Source organism: Diadema antillarum, unplaced genomic scaffold (genome assembly GCF_040938485.1).
Source record: "Diadema antillarum isolate AM-2024a unplaced genomic scaffold, OU_Dant_1.0 seq00000715_RagTag, whole genome shotgun sequence".
NCBI lineage: Eukaryota > Metazoa > Echinodermata > Echinoidea > Diadematoida > Diadematidae > Diadema > Diadema antillarum.
The window spans coordinates 489,913-510,783 of NW_027271619.1; the positions used below are offsets into that span (position 1 = coordinate 489,913).

The window sequence follows — 20,871 nt, forward strand, 5'->3', positions numbered from 1 at the left end:
GTACAAGGCGATCTATTTGACAATTGCTGAACTCTCTTGCACATCTCTCACCTTTCGGGTTGATAGATAGTCATTTTCTTATTTTTGTGAACATACCGCAGATTGATTTTGTGAAGCAGATAAGGAGCGGAAAAGTGAAGTCGCGTCTGGTGATAGCGTGGTAAGCGACGTTTTTTGTAGTTATCTAAGATTAAGAATATTTTCTATAAAATTATGTTTGTGATCTGTGCAAAATCATGAAAGTGAAACTGCAATGTGACTTGAACAGTGAATTGAATGGATAAAATTTGAAGATTGAATGATGATGAAGCAAAGGCAGACCAACTAACGTAGTAACGGTCTCGAGTAGATGCTTGCATAACGTTGTAATTTTCAGCGAGGATCAGGGTACGTACATGTAATTGATTGAGAAAAGAGCATTCATTTACATCACAGATCACTTGTCTTATCATTTGTTTTGCTGCGAGTGACATACTGGCCTCTTCCAGGCTTTAGAAGAAACGAGAGGTCACCATCCACAAATAATGCAACAGCATTGCAGAATCTTTTAGATGTATACAGCTTCTTCCCCAGTGCAGTGTGGGCTGTCTCTGGAATGCTCTCCAAGCTGAAGCAGTGCCAGTGTCGGCCCCATCCATTGCGGTCTTCAAGCACCGCCTCTTATCAATCACCCCCATTAAAAATAGAATATCAAGATATTTGTTGTTTACTTGCACCTTTATTTTGCTCTCCTTTTCATTTGTGTGTGTGTTCACACTGCATTCTTCGCTTTACACGCATTCCCGTGACTGCGCTCCTCACTGCACTCAGTTCGTACGACTATATTAAAGAGGGATGTGGTTAATGGAAGAAGAAGGAGAACATTACGAGTGTTACTCTGCATGTTGCTCCCTTTTGTAAAGCAGGTCTTGACTGAAAGGTCATCGGACGGGATAGTTATGTTTCGCGGGGACTAGTCCTTATGTCTGGCTTCACGGAATCTCTCTCTAGACAGTTTTGGAGGAGACCGAACTGTAACTCCACCAGACACAGATTTTTTTCTGCTTAGGGTTGGTAATGCATGCTAGAGTTTGCCCCACAAATTCTCCACCAATTTGAACAGATGGGACCAAAAAAGACAAAATGTTTACAAGTCAAGCGCATTCCACACTTGACTGGTTGGGGGGGGGGGGGGGGTACAATTATGTACTTGTCTTTCTGGCAAGGGGAATTAATGGAGCATTGATGATTTTGTGTCCTGGCATGGGAAAATGGAAAGATATCTCCACCAGAAATTCTAATGTGCAATTGGCTTTTAGGGCTGTGTTGTCAACCTGGTTCAACCACGTCAGTTGTAATTTCTCTTCCCAGATAAGGACGAGTGTTTGTTGCAATACTGCAATTCTACATGTATGACCACAGAGGCAGGCCATCTTGTATAGTTATAAGTCCTTTTTATACAAGGTTTTTTCCTTCAAATTCAAGATTATTATGGGCAAGTCCAAGATAACACGCACGTTACGTATGGGACATTCAGAGACTTTTATGACCTGAAAAAAAGTGTTAATGGCCTTTGATCATATTGAACTTCATCATGGTGATTGATATCTAGAAGAAGTATAATCATGTAAAAAATGGAGAAAAATGACCTTCACAATTATATTCTAGAAGAGAAAATAAGTGCTGTTACGTATGGGACCAGAAAATTTTTGTTTTTTTGAACATTTTTTTCAACCTCAAAACTCTCTGAAAGTATATCATTCTACAACTTGTAACTCACTGTGATGAAAGTCACAACACTCAAGATTATCACAGGTAAGTTTCATGTCATGAGGCAAAAAGCTCTAATTACAGGTTCTAATTAAAGACAGACATGACGTGGTACGTATGGGACAGGTACGTATGGGACAGTTTGTCCCCCATTCATTTAGTGTGTGAAGAACCATGTTTATGGGTATTTTGCATATTTATTGAAGTAAAACCAGTTGAAACTACTCAAATACTGATCCAGATTGTCAAGGAAACAATATTCCCCAAATATTCATCATCATAATCATATGCAATCATATTCTTATATTTTTATGACCAACCTCGGTATGCATGCCCTTTGTCCCCCATTCGTTTAGTGTGTGGAGAACCATGTTTATGGGTATTTTGCAAAATAATTTTGCAAAATACCCATAAACAAATTTTTGCATAATCATTGAGATGGAATCAGTTGAAATTACTCAAATACTGATCCAGATTGACAAGGGAACAATATTCCCCAGATATTTGCCATCATAATCACATTCAATCATATTCTGTATTTTTTTATGACCAACCTGAGTATGTATGCCCTATCTTTATCAGGATAGTTACTATTGAAAAATTGAATAGTTTAAAGTGTTTACTTCCATTGATGAAGGGCAGTTTGCCATTTAGTTTCAATAAAATACAACTTGACACAAGAAATATTAAGTTTAATAAATAAGCAATACCTGCTGCGTGGAACCCCAGTGATCGAGTAGACATATGATGTCTGTCTATCAGTCAGGTCATTGATTCGAGTCACACCTCAGTATGTATACCCATGAATTTTGTTGTGGCTACTACTGAAAACTGAATAAGGACAATTTGTGTATCACTTGCAATAAAAAAAAAAAAATCATTTTACTTTTTTCTTCTATTATATATATCACAACCATTTCAAATTGGATCTCCATCACATAAACTTTGAATTCCTCTAGTCTTAGGATTTTATGCTCTAATAAGTAATTCATACAATTGGTTTCCAATCACCTCTTTAAATGTTGAAGACTGAATCCCCATTTCTACAAAAAACTATACCATCCCTTTAATGATGATTTTTCATTGTGTATTTTGCAATTTTCCCCTCCCCCTTTCTGAAAATTGTTCAGTCAAGTTCATGTATTGTTTCAAGTGTCTATAACTCAAAAAGTAGCTACAATGTTGCCCCTTTCTTCAGGATGATTGACCATTTGTATACTGAGAGACCTTCCCAGCTAGCTACATGCATTCACATGCAATATGTATGAGGATGTCCCATACGTAACGCATTTGTCCCATACGTAACATTATTTCAATGCCTAATAAAAAAAAATTCTTTTACTTTTTTTTTTTCCTCTGGTATTTAATTTCTCTAAACAATAAATTAGAAGTTTCCAAAAGGGCATTAAAATAACCTTAGCAATTTCAGAAAAAAACCTAAAAAAATGACCTCATTTTGTTACGTATGGGACATCTCATGATAGGACACGAGCTAATTTGCATAATCATTTGCATAATCCCTAAATTTTCATGCCAAGTTAAACTATGTGATGAACTTCTTATGTTCACATATTAATCAAATATTATTTGCTTTCCTTTGAATTAATATGAATTTTTATAAATGTCCCATACGTAATGCTGTGTTTCACATTTATGCAAATGAAGCCCTTGAAATTTGCATAAATTTACATAATATCATTTTTTCCTCCACGGAAATCAAAACTTCAACTCATAAGCTTCAAAATGGTACCAAACATGTCAATATTGAGCAAAGATGAAATTTTGCCTTCTGAGGGGACCTTATCTTGGACTTGCCCATATTGTGATGAAACACTACCTTCCCAAACCACTCATTGTGCATGAGGCCCAGAAATGTCATAGCCACCGATGGATGTGGTGTATCCATATCTTGTCTGACGTAATAACGTAATTATATGTAAGTTGAGTATAGTTTAACGCTTTGCTCTAAAAGTACACACATGCATTATCAATAATCATGCCTGCTGTGTATCCACTAGCACATCTTTCTGTGTGATTCAAAATTCTTGAACAAATATCGCAGTGTACTGTGCATTCACACATCATGGCATGATAAGTGAATGCACAGTACACTGAAATACAATGTATGTGTTCAAGAATTTTATATGTGACATCAGTAGGTGAGACAGGTTGGTACTTTTCTGTCACTGCGGCTTTAGTACAGCATATCCTTTCTCAGAGATTGCACAGATATTAGCCAATTTCCATTTTAGAGTGGCTAGATTCTGTGCATAACAGCACTTGTGGGATGTAAGATTAAGCCACTGAGGACGAGTCCCAAGTATACTCGGGCAAGGGTCTATGGGAAATGTGTGTTGTAGCAAAATCAGTTCATCCTCAATGGGTTTCAAACTGGAGCAGAACATAGCCTATGGCACTGATACTCCAACCATCCCTACTTTCAGCCACAAAGGTTTTTTTTTTTTAAAATTATTACTTACAAAATTAAATCTTATCAGTGACAAAAAGCAGGTAACTTGTCAAAGGGAAACAACGAATCAAAATGAGCACTGCCTTGATATGGTTGCAATGGGCTCCAAACTTCAGCTTTGGCTCTCTGGAAGTAAATGCAGCCCTGAGCTGTCTTTGCCTGTACACCCAATACTGGTCGCATTTAAAACTTGCCTGCTGACTTTGATCCTGCGTCTTGAAGTCTGAAGGGAAATTGCACAACATTTGATACTAACAGATCATGATTACATTTTTACTTTTGGTTTCATTCATCAGCACTATGGTATGTAGATCCTACACAAAGCTTCTGATTCCCTGAATTGAAAATGGAATGTGGGAATTAGTTCTTGGTTTTATACAGCAGCATGTCATTTGCAAAGCTTTCCACTTCCACCATGCCAATAATATTTTGCATATTTTTGACAGTGTAGAAGAGATGTCACAAACAATTTGACATTGACTTCCATGATCTGTGATAAATTAAAATAATTCTTTGCTCTGAGTACCAAATAGAATATCATTTAGAAAAAATAAAAGGAATTTGCATTCCGCTCTGAGGCGGTCAGTATGAAATGGGAGATGGAATTTTTTGTATTCACAGCCAACCAACTGGAGGACAATATTATTAATGATAATACATTGTGGAGATAGTCATGCCACCAATTGATGTTGGCCATGCATGACAGTAGAAATTACGGTTTCTCATCACCCTGTGATCGTTTTGTCTGTTTAAAATCCAGGACTGAACTCAACCTTCGTGCCCCAGTCTCGCACCTGCAGTGATCAGCAGCAGATTTGAGAGGAGCGTGTGGCTCTTACTGGAGAGTTGTAGGCCTCGGTATCAGTAGCAGCAGCAGAGCTAGGGGAGGGTCATGGTAGACATGGAGAGCCCATCAAAGGATGAACTGGTCTTCTTCTGCAATGGAAAGAAGGTATACTTACCTTGTGTGTGTGTGTGTGTGTGTGTGTGTGTGTGTGTGTCTGTCTGTCTGTGTCTAGTCGCTTTATTCCATCTGTCTGTCTAGCTTTCTAGTGACACATACAATCTCCTATTTTCTGTCTCTTTTTCCAAGCCTGCTGTAATGTTCTTTAGCCTTTGTTCTCTATCATGGAGCATTGGCAGCTACTGTAAATAGTGGTGTATTAACCATGACCCTTTTTTGGCCATCATGGAAAAAACAAAAACTGAAGCAAAACAAAACGACAGCCCTCTGATGAGCGGGAATACTGCCATGCAACTAGAGGAGATACTGCTGACATATTGGTTGAATTGAATACAAGCTGACTTTGTCACCATCGAACCCAAAAATGTTTTAATTAGAGAAGCACTCTGAGAGCGCAGACCTCCGCCAAGCATGCAGCTCATTTCCATCACTGATCTTGTTCTTCCATAGAGATATCAGAGATTTCGACCCATACGTACTTATACTTCGCATGCTGAAAGCGTTTATAATAGTGTGCTGAAAGTCTCCCGATTTCCCAATATAGAAGCCTTTGTTACGTCATAAACCCTCAGCTGCACAGCGCGCCTCACCGTAGCAGAAACTAGAGCACGCACTTTAGTGCGCGCATGCAAACCTCAAATACGCGCAGCCTGAACTCCCAAGTTCATTGACCATCCCTGCCAAAATATCAAAAATCCTTCATAAATTCCCCCAAAATTCTCGGATCACTACCAAAAGTTAATTGTTTGTTACTCGTGTCATTTTCAACCTTTCCTGCAAGTTTCATCCCAATCCGTTATCTACTTTTTGAGTTATTTTGCGCACAGACGAACGAACAAACGAACGAACAAACGAATGAACGAACGAACAAACCAACGAACAAACCAACGGTAATGAAAACATAACCTCCTCCCTTGGCAGAGGTAACAAAGGAGAAGAGTACCTGATGGTGATGCAGGTCCTAAGCGATATACAATGGATATATGAGATCATACAGTATCTAGACTGAAGTTTGTTGTAGGGAGTATGAAAGAACATTGATGCCACTAGCTGGTATGATGTTTCTTCCGTCAACTCTGTGTAGACAGAATGGATTGCTATGGATGTTCCAAGCGGTATTGCTAACATCAATTCTGTGATGCGCCGTTAAATTTTGAATTATTAAAATGTCTCCAATGTGTCTATATTTGAACATTCAACCATCCTAACCATCCACAGGCAAGCTGACAGTGGTAGATGGTACACGTAACTTTGTCTGCACACTACATTTGTATATAGCAAACATGCAGTAGGCATTGGTTGTAATGGTGTGTATAAACTGCACCCTGAATTTTGACCTGTTTCAGTGGGGGAAAAAAATGTATTGTAGTTAATACACCACTATTTACAGTAGTTGTAATTTCAAATTTTCACTCACTGTCCAGCCAGCTCCCAGACATGTGGTGTGAGGGGTTAGAGTTATTACTGTTTCTTCAGTGCTTTGTGTATACAATGTTTGTGTTTGTGTGTGTGTGTGTGTGTGTGTGTGTGTGTGTGTGTGTGTGTGTGTGTGAAAATTTGTTTTGGTTGGGAGGGGGAGGGCGGGTTGATTGGGCCTATCAAGAACAGTTTCATTCTTGATTTGTACAATGTATTTCTTTAATAAGTGGAATATGATATACTGTAAGAGTGGAAATTTTTGCGGCGTTGAAATTTTCGCGCATTTCGCGCAACCAGAAACTAGCGCGAAAATAAAAGCATGTAAATATTTTTGCTTGCCACATGTTCCTGTGCGTGATGTCTTGATTCCGCGGAATTAAAAACATGTGAATCTCTTCTCGACCGGCCAAGCGCGAAAAATTAGTCGCGCGAAAATATCCACTTTTACAGTATATGATTCAACATATTCAAGGAGAAAATAATTGATATGCCAATATTTTCTCAACAGTATTGACCAGGGGGTTGAGTTATAAATGATTTACTGTTATTATCAATGTTGAAGTAAATATGTTTTTAAATTGTGTAATTTGTAAATTGTCTTTCTTTCATGTGACCCAGAATGGGTTAATCCATGGATGATTTCAATGAAATCGATAAGATCAGAGAAATAAAAAAAATGGTGGTGTGTGTGTGTGCATATGTGTATGTATCCTATTAAAACCCCTTTTCTTTGTTTCTGTCCGGTTCTGATCATGGAGCTACATTGTACAGTACAAGAACTTGTTGCTCAATCCTCTGAGCAGGAAAGCGGCAGTTGGCTTTTGCATAGTATTTGCAAGGGCTACGATTCTTCTGTTTACATTTTCAACTCTTTGTGAGGGAAAAAAAATCCTGCTTACAAAGCACCTTCCCCAATGTATAATGTAGTGCCTAAGCCCTAGCTGTCAAAATGGCTGTTCGAATACACATTGTTTGTCCATGCCTGCAGTCCAGGGTGCTGTAAAACTGTAATTCGGGATGGTCAAGACAGTATGGTTGATAACCGGTGTTGACTTGCCCGATAGTAGTACAATGCATCCAGATTACTTGAAGGGGCGGGGGGGGGGGGGGGGGGGGGGGACAGCTTTAATGCCCTGACCCCTTGGTAAATGTATGTAGTTGAGAATTAAAACTAAATAGTCAAGGACTATTTATTGTTGATTGCTTTTTCTTATAAGAGTCTTAAAAAAAAAAAATGTTGGAAACCTCAAACCCTACCTACAAATTGTATCTCTACCGAAACTGTACCATCCCTTTAAAATGTTTGTATTTTTGTGTCTTACTATCTTGAACTGTGACAGGTGGTTGAGAAGGATCCTGACCCGGAGATGACTCTGCTGTTGTATTTACGCAAGAAGTGTATCCTTGCAACTCAGTACTTTTTCAAAAAAAAATATCTTTACCCTTCATATCTTTTTGTGTTGTGATGATTTGTGTTACATTGTATTATATGGTTGCTAAAGGATGTTCACACTATGAGAGTTCACACACTGAATGTTCATAAATGTCTTGCAAGTTGCTCCTTGATGCATAACTAGGTATTTTGATCACCAAAAGCCTTGCCCCTTACCTTACTAATTATTTTGTTTGAATGAAAATGTATCAGTCAGTACAAGACCCAACAGTGAAGCCAAATGTCATGATTCGCCACCTCGGCCCCATCATTTGGAATTTACTACCGCCCTAGCATTTAATATGACAGGCTTTCAAGTGGCCCTACTTTTCCTACTTTTTCCTACTTTTTTACTGCTGTCCCTACTTTTCCTACTTTTTTGCTCAAAATCCTACTTTTTCCTACTTTTTCCTACTTTTTTGGTGAAAAACCCCGCAAAAAAAAAAAAAAATGTGCAAGGCTACTTGAATAATTTATATTCAGAAATGATGAGTAGACTCTAGTTGCAGATTCTTACTGGTGGGGAGAGCCTCTTCAGCATGAAAGAGGGATAACACACACCAATCAACCACAAGACTGCTGCCAGCCTCAGCTTTTGCTCCTGTGCAGATGTGATTGATCCCACTCATATTGCAGCCTAGGACTTGGAGCAGTGCTCAACCAGCTCTCATCATCGCTCAAAATTACCAGGCTCTCCCAGGAGCAAAAGTGAGGCTGAGGCAGCAGGGTTGTGAGTACAAATTAAGATTTACATGTAACATCAAGAGTTCTGGTTAGTGTCGACGAAAACTACTCCAAAAAGCCTGCACATGTCCTGACTTATTCCTACTTTTTTTTCTTTAATGCCCTACTTTTTCCCTCTTTAAGTCCTACTTTTTCCTACATTTTTAGAGATTTCGTTCCTACTTTATTCCTACTTTTTTACGTTATCCCACTTGAAAGCCTGATATGTGTATAACTTTGAAATGTGACATTTAGAAAATACATAAAATATATGTCACTCCCTACTACACCCGAAGCTTAAGGTTTCATTTTCACATATTTAATCCAATACCTGTAATTAACCATCCCAGCACTGAATTTTATTCTAGTCTTGTGTAGTAAATCGTGTGATTTCATCACTGCAAGCCCTTGAGGCTTTTACGGGACAACTATTTCTTTCAGTTTACTGTAGTTTTCTTTCGCTGACTAGTTTTTAAAGGCTTTAAGTCATCCCTGTGTAACATACTGGTAAGTGTTGTATATATGTGAAATACGCTCCATTAATATTTTGATTGAACATACAAGATTGGCCTATGTGTGTATTGTAAACATTGGAAGAAATAAAGGTATGGAACCTTGGGACCAAAGGCTGTAAGTCTGTTCAGAAGGACCATAGACAGTTGACAAATATGCTCTGCCTTTTTATAATAATTTTAATATAACAAAAATGTTAGATAAGTTTCGAGAATATGAATAGAACTTGTAAGTGTCTGATTCACTAATTCCCCCCCCCCCCACCCCAGCGTTATGCTGTAAACTTTGCTGTAGCATGGTTTAAAATGTAAGAAAGCTTCCGCTTTGTTGAATTTGTCTCCTCTCACCATAAAGAGATTGCATGTTCAGAGTTAGTTTCTACGTGGGCTGTGGCTTTTTTAGTCTCCTGTTATTCCAACGTACATTTGTACGTGACACACATCACTGGGGTGTTCCTTACATGTACATCCTGCATTGAAACCAAACGACATGAATATGAGGCCGTCATTTTGATGTTCTAATTTTGTTTTTGTTCCTTTATTTCATCGGCAGTTTGTCATGTTTTATGTGTATTTACGGTAATAAATCCATGAGGTTCCTGGGAGCTAGAGTCCAAAGTTTGCTGATCCCAAGACTGAGGATATCCTCCATCTTGGGTTTCTTGTACAATGGGGTTCATCTGCGTGTCATCAATGCTCATGAATCTATGCAGCTTTTGTCTCCTTTGAAGATGGGAGTGAATGTTTCAAAGTGCAGAACAGCCAGATACCTGTGTATTGTACTCACATTGGCGGCCTCATGACATCTATCGATCCTCTTCAGTTAAAGTGCCCTGGAAATAATTGACTTCTTGTATTATTGTCCCCGCCGAACGAGTTCGAGCAGGGGACTATGAAACGGGCTCCGTCCGTGTGTGTGTCCGTGTGTCCGTCCGTCCGTGTGTCCGTCCGTCCGTCCGTGTGTCCGTGTGTCCGTGTGTGCGTCCGTGTGTGATCAAAATCTTCAATTTGCTACTTCTCTGTCATTTATGAGCCAATTTTGATTCTGTTTGCTTTATATGATAGCACTACATGGGAGCTTTGAAACTTCTACACAGAATTTCAGTCGTGACCTTTGACCTTGACCTTTGACCTATATTGTACATTTTGCTACAAAATGCTACTCCTTCGCCATTTCTGACCCGATTTCGATTCCGTTTGCTTTATGTGATGGCACTAGGTGAGGGCTTCAAAACTTCTACACAGAATTTTGCTTTATGTGATGGCACTAGGTGAGGGCTTCAAAACTTCTACACAGAATTTTGACCTTTGACTTCTTTGACCTTTGACCTTGATTTTTTACCTATATTGCACATTTTGTTACAAAATGCTACTTCCGGCGGGGACATATGTTACGCACCGCGTAATTTCTACTTTTCCTTGTATTGTTTTCTCTTGGTTTGGTTTGGTAGGTCTTTATTGTTTTGATACCATGTGCCATTCGATCTGAACATGCCTGTTCATGTTCTAATGAATTCATAGCAAATATTTACCAAGATAATTTTAGTCGATCTGAACATGTCTGTTCATCTGCCAAAATTTCAAAGCTAAATGATTAAAGGAAAGGCAAAAAAATAGCATTTTCCTGGGCCATGATTTTCTGACTTTCAACGGAACAGAAACATATCCGAAGATTTGGATTTAGCGCCGCAGCTAGACTCCGCCCCTAGCAACAAGGGAGTGATCTCATTGGTCGGTGCGTGGCATCCTGGTTACTGATTGGTTGTGCGTAGACCGCTAGCGCTAAGCTTGAATGAACATTGTAAAGGTCGCTAGGAGCGTATACCTTCTATTGTCAAACGGTGAAAACTGTCTTGCTTCCCCTTGATCATGATAGCGTCGGAAGGAAAACTTTAAAGGCGGTTTTCTCGAAACGCTGATTTCTTAACCCTAATCAGGCTGGGCTTTTTTGGCTATGCTATATCTGGGGGGGCGGATTCCGCCCCCCCTTCAGATCTCGCCTATGGAACGCGTGATCGCGCCGAAAATTGGCACACGCGACGCCCGCGACGTATACAATCAAAATGTATGGTTGCTTTCTCCGAAAAATTTTTCTTATATTTTATATTGATTAATTATTGTAATTTATGCATAAAATCAGTTTGGGGCTCTAAATCACTTATTAATGCCTAATTAAGCTAATTTCTTTTTTAAAATGTTTCTTGTATCATTCTCCTGAGACATACGATAAAAAAAAATCTGTATCGAAATCAATTTCTTATGTATTTGATTGTTTTTTGAATTTCTTATGTATTTCCTTGTTTTTTGACCTTTTGTTTTTGTTTGTTTTTTGGCCAAAATTTGTCACAGACATTTTTCAAAGCTTTATTATGCTAAAATAAATTAATTTCGTCCATTCTAAGTCAAGATATGAATTTTTATGTGAATTAATTGAAAAAACACAATTTGCATTGGATTTGTACACAAAATCACGTTTTGGAGCAATTTGGGGTTGACAAATTTTTTTCGAACGGGCATCGCGTCAAAACGGTACGCGCGGGTGCAACAATTTTGGTCTTAAAGTTGCGCGATACTTGAAAGAAAAAAGTCATGAAACATCGTGGCTGGAGCTTATTGCGCTGCGAAGATATTGCACGAAACGTTGAGGGGGGCGGATTCCGCCCCCCCAGCCTGATTAGGGTTAAACCACTCGACATGCGCTAGTAAAATCATCGATATTTCCTCAACTGAGTACTTTTATGAGTCATGTTATATATGACATTAAAGTGGAAGAGTAAGAGAATAATGTCATGTCATTTTCAGAAAATTGTCCTCCCCCGACTTTCGGATCCTTTTGTTGCAGCGGGTCACATATTTCTGCGTGCTACACCCGTAGCTTAAGGTTTTTTTTCTTCACATTTTTAATCTGACACTTTTAATTAACCACCCTAGCACTGAAGTTTATTCTATTCTGTGTAGTAAATCATGTGATTTCATCACTGCCAGCCCTTGAGGCTTTTGCAGGACAACTATTTCTTATAATTTTGTCTCCTTTGAAGATGGGAGTGAGTGTTTCAAAGTGCAGAACAGCCAGATACATGTACCTGTGTATTGTATTCACATTTGCGGCCTCATGACATCTATCGATCCTCTTCAGTTAAAGTGCCCTGGAAATGATTGACTTCTTGTATTATATTGTTTTCTCGTGGTTTGGTTTGGTAGGTCTTTATTGTTTTGATACCATGTGCCACTCGATCTGAACATGCCTGTTCATGTTCTAATGAATTCATAGCAAATATTTACCAAGATAATTTTAGTCGATCTGAACATGTCTGTTCATGTTCCAATGAATTCATCTGAAGCAAATTTTTACCAAGATAATCGTAGTACAAAGGTGAATCAAATAAGATTTGTGAAGGCTAGCGGTGATCTGGCAACTCTGGTTTTGGCAAATTCCATATACAGTAGCTGAAATGTGTGTATATGATCAATGTAGTCATCATAAACACTGATCCACAAGTTATTGACCTTATTTCTGGATGAGAAAAACACCTACAGACAATAGACACACTCACAAGCTTTTGGTGACCTGATTGGGCCACTAAAACTTTATATTTTTTTATAAAGTGCTGGCTTGACATCTATTTACAATGTATGGTGGCCAATAAATGCGAGTCTTGGTGCAAGGTAAAACATGTAATGATTGGAATGCAAACATTGTGCAACAGACAAAAGCAGTTCTGTGTTACAGTTAGGGATGTGTTGGCTAGCTAATGATCTAGCTAATGATCATATTACCCCTGCAGAAAGCCTTAGGACCAGTAAGTCCAGCTACAAATGCTGGCCTGAGGCTGGGTACCATTTTTGCAAAGCTATGGCTTGCTTGCCTCTGATCACCTTTAGAGGTTACCTTCTCTAAGGAGCATGACCTCGGGCTGGTCTCCTATCATTCCAATGAAAGTTACATTTATTGCTTGGGTGTTCGTTACATCCTGTATTAAAACCAAAATAATGTGAATTTGAGGCTGTCATTTTAATGTTCTACTTCTTTTTTTTTTGTTTCTTTATTTCATTGACAATTTGTCATTTGTTATGTGTATTGACTGCAATATGAGACTACAATGTATGTGGAAGTTGGCCTCCAAAGTTCACTGATCCCAAGAGAGAGGAACTTTCAATCTGGGGTTTCTTTTACAGTGGGGTTTATGTGTGTGTAATCAATGCATAAATTTAAGTTATGGCATGCAGCTTTTGTCTCCTTTGAAGATGGGAGTGAATGTTTCAAAGTGCAGAACAGCCGATACCTGTGTATTGTATTCACATTGGCCAGCCTCATGTCATCTATTGATCCTCTGCAGTTGAAGTGCCCTTGAAACAATTGACTTTTGAAATTGTATCATATTCCTTTGGTTTGGTTTGGTAGTTCTTTAGTGTTTCGATACCATGTGCCATTCAATCTGAACATGTCTGTTCATGTTCTAATGAATTCATCTGTGGCAAATATTTACCGAGATAATTTCAGTCAGTCAATGTGAACATGTCCTTTCATGTTCCAATTAATTCATCTGTAGCAAATATTTACCGAGATGATTTTAGTCGATCTTAACATGTCTGTTCATGCTCCAGTGAATTCATATTTATAAGTAGCAAATATTTACCAATAGTCATAGTTCAGAGGTGTTCTGTGAAGTGTTCCTGAATATAACAAAACAAAAATGAAACACAAATGGAATTAGACTTACTTGGAGGCAGGAAGGGCTACAGCAGATCAGCTGGTACAATGTACCATACATGTAACATGCCTTTCCCTGTGTTTACAATGTATAGGGGGTTGTATGGTGTGTGTGTGTGTGTGTGTGTGTGTGTGTGTGTACACGGTGTAATTTCTTCTCGGTAGGGTAGTGTACACTGTACATGTACCAAAAAAAAAAAAGAAGAATTACAAGAAAAAAGATGAAGTCATAATCAAACTTCAAAATAATAAATTATGGCTGTAGTATGTGAAAATAGGCAGGTATGATAAAATGCTTCAAATACCACAAACTGTGACTAAAGCCCCATTTTAACAGCCCTTAGTGCGACAATGTGGCAGCATAGCCAGAAGAACAAAATTCCTCACCTCAGGCATTAAAACCGCAGGAGCCCATTTTAAAAGACACACACCAAAAACCTTCTCCTGGCAGGTTACTACGAAGGGAGTGTGTCCACTGATGCGACTACCCCGCCCACCAACCGGAGCTGCTTGTCTATTTAAACAAAACATGGTTACAATCACTGATCTGAACTACGAAGAGATCAGTGGTTACAATCCATGCATGTGATTGATGCTTGGTGTGTTAATCATTTTCTGTCTGCAATGTTGCTCATGTGTGTTGAGTATATCACAGGACTGTTACCATAGTTGTGTTGTAATAGAAGGGTTACCTGGGTAATGTCAGGTTAATGTTGCTCTAATTACCCCAGCTGGCAAAAGTCACTGTGACATCTGGGTAACATTTTTGCTGGGACTGTTTTAACAGGCAAGGTAAAATAAAAAGTTTATACATGCACGCTACCTTGACTTTGTCACCTTGGCAAGGCTCTGTTAACCTGTTGAGGATGAGTCCTAAGTATACTCGGGCAAGTGTTTAGGGGAAATGCTTGTTGATAGCAAAATCAGTCCGTCCTCAATGGATTAAAGTGGGGCTTATTAAGGAGTAAAAGACAAAAAAAAATGTTTTCACAATGAATCAATCTGGTAAAACAGTAATATGATTATAAACCATGACAATTATGTGAAAATTGGCAGGTAAAGCATATAACGGAGGGCTTCTAATGCCACGTACTCTTACTATAAAGTTCACTATTAAAGTCTCACATATTTAATCTTGATTTTACACATAAAAATGATTTTCCTTGGCATCATAGTTTAATGAATTGAAATTTTAAGGTTCTGTAAAATCAGAAATCAGATTTGAAGGAATCAGATTTGACAATATTAGATAGAGTAAGTTTGGCTGTAAAGATTTGTAGTGATCTCGCAACTCTGATTTTGGCAGCTAGCTGAAATATGTGTGGTTACCAAACATCGGGCCACAAGTTATTCTGCCCTTTTCTGGATGAGAAAAACACATTCACCAACAATGTACACGCCAACAAAAAAATGGTGGTGACCCAATTGAGCCACCAAAACTTGGAATGTAACTTCTTATATAGTAATGGTCTGACATCTGTTTGTGGTACCCTGGGCCACCAGAAATACTAACAGTAGATTGATATTACTGATGGCCCAGTGGCCCCAGGTCACCAGGCCAACCCTAATATTGGGTCTTGTTGTTTGACTACATATTTAATCAATGCAAGTATTGTATTAGAGAAGATAACAATTTTGTGGTAATGGTGTTGACTGGCTTGAGATCACATGACCCCCGCAGGCCATGTGACCAGTCAATTTTAGCTATGAAGCTGGCCTCATCATGCTGGGCGTCATTTACACATAGCTATGACCAGCCCACAAGCCAACCTTAGATCATCTCCAGAGGATAGCTGGAAAGGAGCATAGGCTCAGGCCGGTCTCCTGTTATTCCAACGGAAGTTACTATACATTGCTGAGGTGTTCCTTACATCCTGCGTTAAGACCAAAGACATGAATTTGAAGCTGTCATTTTAATCTTCTCATTAGCTCACCTGAGCCAAAGGCTCAAGTGAGCTATTGCGATCGCCCTTCGTCCGGCGTCCGTCGTGCGTCGTGCGTCGTGCGTCGTGCGTCGTGCGTCGTGCGTCGTCCGTCGTCCGTCGTCCGTCGTCCGTCGTCCGTCGTCCGTCGTCCGTCGTCCGTCGTGCGTCGTGCGTAAACTTTTTACATTTTCATCTTCTTCTTGAAAACCCCAAGACCGATTTTCATCAAACTTGGCAGGTAGCATCCCTAGGGGGTTAGGAACTCAATTTGTTAAAATGGGCACCATGCCCCACCCAGGGGGCCCCCAGGGGGGCCCAAACCCCCCAAAATTAAGGAATCTGTAAAAATCTTCTTCTCTAGAACCAGAAGTGATAGAGCTAAGTTAATACTATGAGTTAGTACATTGATGACTGTAGTTTCAAGTTTGTTCATGGCAGAATCAGGGGTGCCCCCCTTGGGACCCAGGGGAGGGGGGTGGGGAAGGGTTCTAATGGGGCCTAAATTGTACATTTTCATCGTCTTCTTGAGAACCCCATGACCCATTTTCACCAAACTTGGCAGGTAGCATCCCTAGGGGGTTAGGAAATCAATTTGTGAAAATGGGCACCATGCCCCGCCCAGGGGGCCCCCAGGGGGCCCAAACCCCCCAAAATTAAGGAATATCCGCAAAAATCTTCTTCTCTAGAACCAGAAGTGATAGAGCTAAGTTAATACTATGAGTTAGTACATTGATGACTGTAGTTTCAAGTTTGTTCATGGCAGAATCAGGGGTGCCCCCCTTGGGACCCAGGGGAGGGAGGGGGTGAGGAGGGGTCCTAATGGGGCCTAAATTGTACATTTTTATCTTCTTCTTGAGAACCCCATGACCTATTTTCACCAAACTTGGCAGGTAGCATCCCTAGGGGGTTAGGATCTCAATTTGTTAAAATGGGCACCATGCCCCACCCAGGGGGCCCCCAGGGGTCCCAAATCCCCCAAATGAAGGAATCTTTATAAATCTTCTCTAGAATCAGAAGTTATATATAGAACTGAGATAATACTATGAGTGAGTACATTAATGACTGTAGTTTCAAGTTTGTTCATAGGAGATCCAGGGGTGCCCCTCTTGGGTAGGGGGGGGGGGGTGGTGGTTGGAAGGGTCCAAATGGGGGCCTGAATTGTACATTTTCATCTTCTTCCTGAAAACCTCATGATGGATTTTTGTCAAACTTGGCAGGTAGCATCCCTAGGGGGTCAGGATCTCAATTTATCAAAATGGGCACCATGCCCCACCCAGAGGGCCCCAGGGGGCCCCAATCCCCCCAAATTAAGGAATCTTAAAAAATTTGGGCCCTTATTGTACATTTTCATCTTCTACTTGAGAATGCCTGGTCAAATTTTGGTAGAGCTGTGAATAATTTAGATTAGTGACTGCGTGAAAGGTAAACTTGCGATACTCAGGTGAGCGCTAGACCCGCGGGTCTCTTGTTTTTAATTCTATTCCTTTGTTTCTTGAGCAGTTTGTCTTGTTGATAGCAATATAACATTACCTGGGAGTTGGCCTTCCAGGTTTGCTGATCCCATGGCATCGGAAATCCTCCATCAAGAGTTTCTTTTACAAAGGGTTTAGTGTGCATACTGTCGGTGCTCATAAATGTATGCAGCTTTTGTCACCTTTAAAGGTGCATAGTCCCGGTAGTGTAGAGGGCGCTGTTGATGATACTGCCGATCACCGTTAGCATTGATACAAAGATTACCAAAGTTGAGCTGTCATCAAGAGTAAAGTGCGTAGATGTAGCTAAGTAACATTGCCTTCGTTGTCTTCTCTGCGCATCGCGCAGTCTGTAGTAATGCCAGGGTGCGTGCATATGTGCTTCTTATTATGACATCACATAAGAAGTTTGCTGAAGCTGTCATCCCCCTCAGCCGAATCATGAGCCGAACTGTGATCGGACCACTGACTACAGTCAATCGGACTTCTTCGGACTCGGGAAAGTGGGCCACAGCGTAAGCGCTAAAGAGGAGTCAATAGCGAAGGTCTGTATAGGAAACTTGCGCCGTGCGCCCGCGTACGCATTTGACTAAAACACCGGGACCATGCACCTTCAATAGAAGAAGGCAGTGATGTTGAAAGACCCAGTATTGTTGGGAGACATGGGTAACCTGATTGAATGGATCTTCATTTGCTGCCCATTGGGGTTCAATCTGATATAGGGAATAGCGCTCATCAGCGAATACTGCACATGGGGGCAGTCTAATAGCATGGATGTCATGACAGCAGAGATTTTGATCATGAGTGCCACTTGTCTTCTCATGAATGACTGCCACTCATAATACAATTAGTTGCTGGTTTTATAACCAACGCTGTCTGGGTATGAGTGGGGCTTAGGAAAGAGAGTGGAGACATATGCCATTGACAAGGGTATGATCACATGTTTGAGCTCTTGTTCCATTGTTATATTTGGTATGATTTTGTTGAGTTTTTTGTGTATTGCCAACTCTTTCGACCTCTTCTCGCACTTTTATTTCAGTGCCAAACAGAAGAGATATTGCAATTTATTCCCTCCCCCTTATCTTTCAAGTTGGAATAGATTGAATTTAAATTTTAAACACATAAAGCTTGTAAACTTTTAAAAGATTTTATATCTGAAATGTCAAAAAATATAATTGTATCTAAATAATCGTTATGATAAACATATCATTGCTTTGATATGATGAATACTGTAAAAGTGGATATTTTCGCGCGACTAATTTTTCACGCTTGGCCAGGTAAGAAGAGTTTCACGTGTTTTTAATTCCACAGAATCAAGACATCACGCGCAAGAACATATGGCTAGCAAAAATATTCGTGTGCTTTTATTTTTGCAGTAGTTTCTGGTTGCGTGAAATGCGCGAAAATTTCAACACCGCGAAAATTTCCACTTTAAAGTAGATAAGGAGATGGTATCGAGTCGTTTGCACACTACAGAATTAGACAATTATGGACAATTAGGATCATGTCTCATGCTTTGCGTCTCTTCTGAAAAATCACAAGATCAGAAGTTTTTGTTTTTTGTCTAACTTTGTTTGCAGTTAATAGGCCTAATGCAGTGCCTGTACTCATTTCTGGTCACATCTCTGAGTAGTGCCAGTGCATATAAAGTGAGAAGGGCGTGCATGCAGGAAAAGTATTGTGCAGGTTTACCCACAATGCAACTGGTGTATCCAGACAAATCCATATGTTAAACTGAATATCAAAATGAGGATTAAGTAGCCCTTAACCCAGACATCCAGTGGGGCTCACCGGGACCAAGTTGGGCTGTGCTGAAGGTGGATGTGGGGCTTGCACCGTGATGGTCTCCAATTTCGATCGTACAACACAGAAGATTCAGTATCCTTTAAAGATCAGCTGTAATGGTGACAAGAAACAAGGGACTACATCTAGGTGGCCTTTTCTGCTCTTCTATAAAAATTTGTTTTAATCCTATATATAACACAAGAATAGATTTATATATACTATATATATATATATATATATATATATATATATATATATATATTTGCCTTCTCTGTAGTGTTGGTCCAATGATTCTTTTTCTGATGTTTTGCAAAGTATATCTTTAGAATATGAATTTGGCAGATTCCTTTTTTTTTTTTTAGGTTAAATATATTATGAAGGATGCTGTATATTGTTACGTATGATAGCTCATTGTGTTCTATTTAATTTTGAGGTATTTGTATGTCATTGCAATGTATTTCAGCCCTCAGGCAAATAAACCATTCTAATAATAGCTGGCATTCTTTTTCAGAAACAAGCAGGCATTTTTTTTTTTTTTTTTTAGGGGGAGGGAGGGAGTGTTCTTTCTGTAGAAATTACTCCATCAAGCTTACTCTATCCACAATATTTAGAGATTTTTGTGGTACCCATACACAAAAAGTGTGAAGAATAAGGACCGGCCTTTCAATAGTAGACCAAGGCTACTGGGGTTATTACTGACTTAGTGACGTATTTGTGGTCTTTGGTTTTGTTTGTGCGTGATCTGTGTCTCATCTACCAAGGTTAGCAAAGAACAAAAAGTGTATGACCTGTGGTCAGTTGTTGTTTGTTAGATTGATCTTTTTTCAGACAAATCATCAAGAACAGATGATTGGCAGCACTCCACTTACGTACTGTTTGACTATCAGTTGCTGAAAATGAGATTTGGAAACTTCCTGATATTAGTAAAGGACAGATCATTTTTTTTTTATTGTGTTTTGAAACTTTTGGACTGATAATTCCATTGCAATATTTTGCCACCACTCATTACTCATTCCTGCACAGAGACAAAGACACTTTCTTTAAAGCAAATTAATAATGACATATGGATTTCATATATGAATCGTTCTATTCATCCACCTACCTATATTGTGTCTATCCATCCACCCATGTATTTATTTACATAATCTATTTATTTATCAAAAGTATGGAGGATGTCTATCCTTGTGGTACAGTAAGTGGTGAAGGAAATCTGATCCTTCAACTGTCTATTTATATCATTGTTAATGTTTCAACATTTCTCTTTAGAGCCCACGAATATTTCTTGCTCTTATTATGAAAGATTGGGACAGTATTTCTATATCTGTTGGTCAGCTCTATAATGTATTCACCATACAGCTAGTGTTGTATAGAAAATTGGCCACAGTGCCCAAGCTACTGCCATTGTGATGATGTAATTTTCGGTAGCAATTTTCATGAGCAATCAATCTTCCCAGACACCATGCAGTCAATGCGTGCCTGGCTCCATTATGCTCGGTCCACCTCACTGCTGTTACTACCGTGGAGGGGATTGGGAGTACAAAGACCAAACTACATCCAGTCCAGGTAACTTGAACCCCTTCCCCCACCCCCCACCCCCACCCCCTTCCTTCCCAGCCCATTGCAGTTGGTTTAAGGAATTACAGGAGACCTCCAGATGATTTTCAGATATTTGAATAATTATAAATTGATTAGACTGTGTACAGAGTTTC

The 20,871-nt window shown here is 39.5% G+C and overlaps 1 protein-coding gene across 1 annotated transcript in view; it reads left to right on the plus strand.

The window, feature by feature from the left end:
• Positions 1-5,120: 5,120 nt before the first annotated feature.
• The window catches only part of LOC139737916 (xanthine dehydrogenase/oxidase-like), a 63,525-nt gene continuing 47,774 nt past the window's right edge, over positions 5,121-20,871 (plus strand). Inside the window, exons 1-4 of the mRNA XM_071648583.1 lie at positions 5,121-5,171; positions 7,943-8,000; positions 19,159-19,255; positions 20,617-20,725. Of these exons, the coding sequence (XP_071504684.1) occupies positions 5,121-5,171; positions 7,943-8,000; positions 19,159-19,255; positions 20,617-20,725 (315 nt within the window). The remainder of the gene's footprint in view (positions 5,172-7,942; positions 8,001-19,158; positions 19,256-20,616; positions 20,726-20,871) is intronic.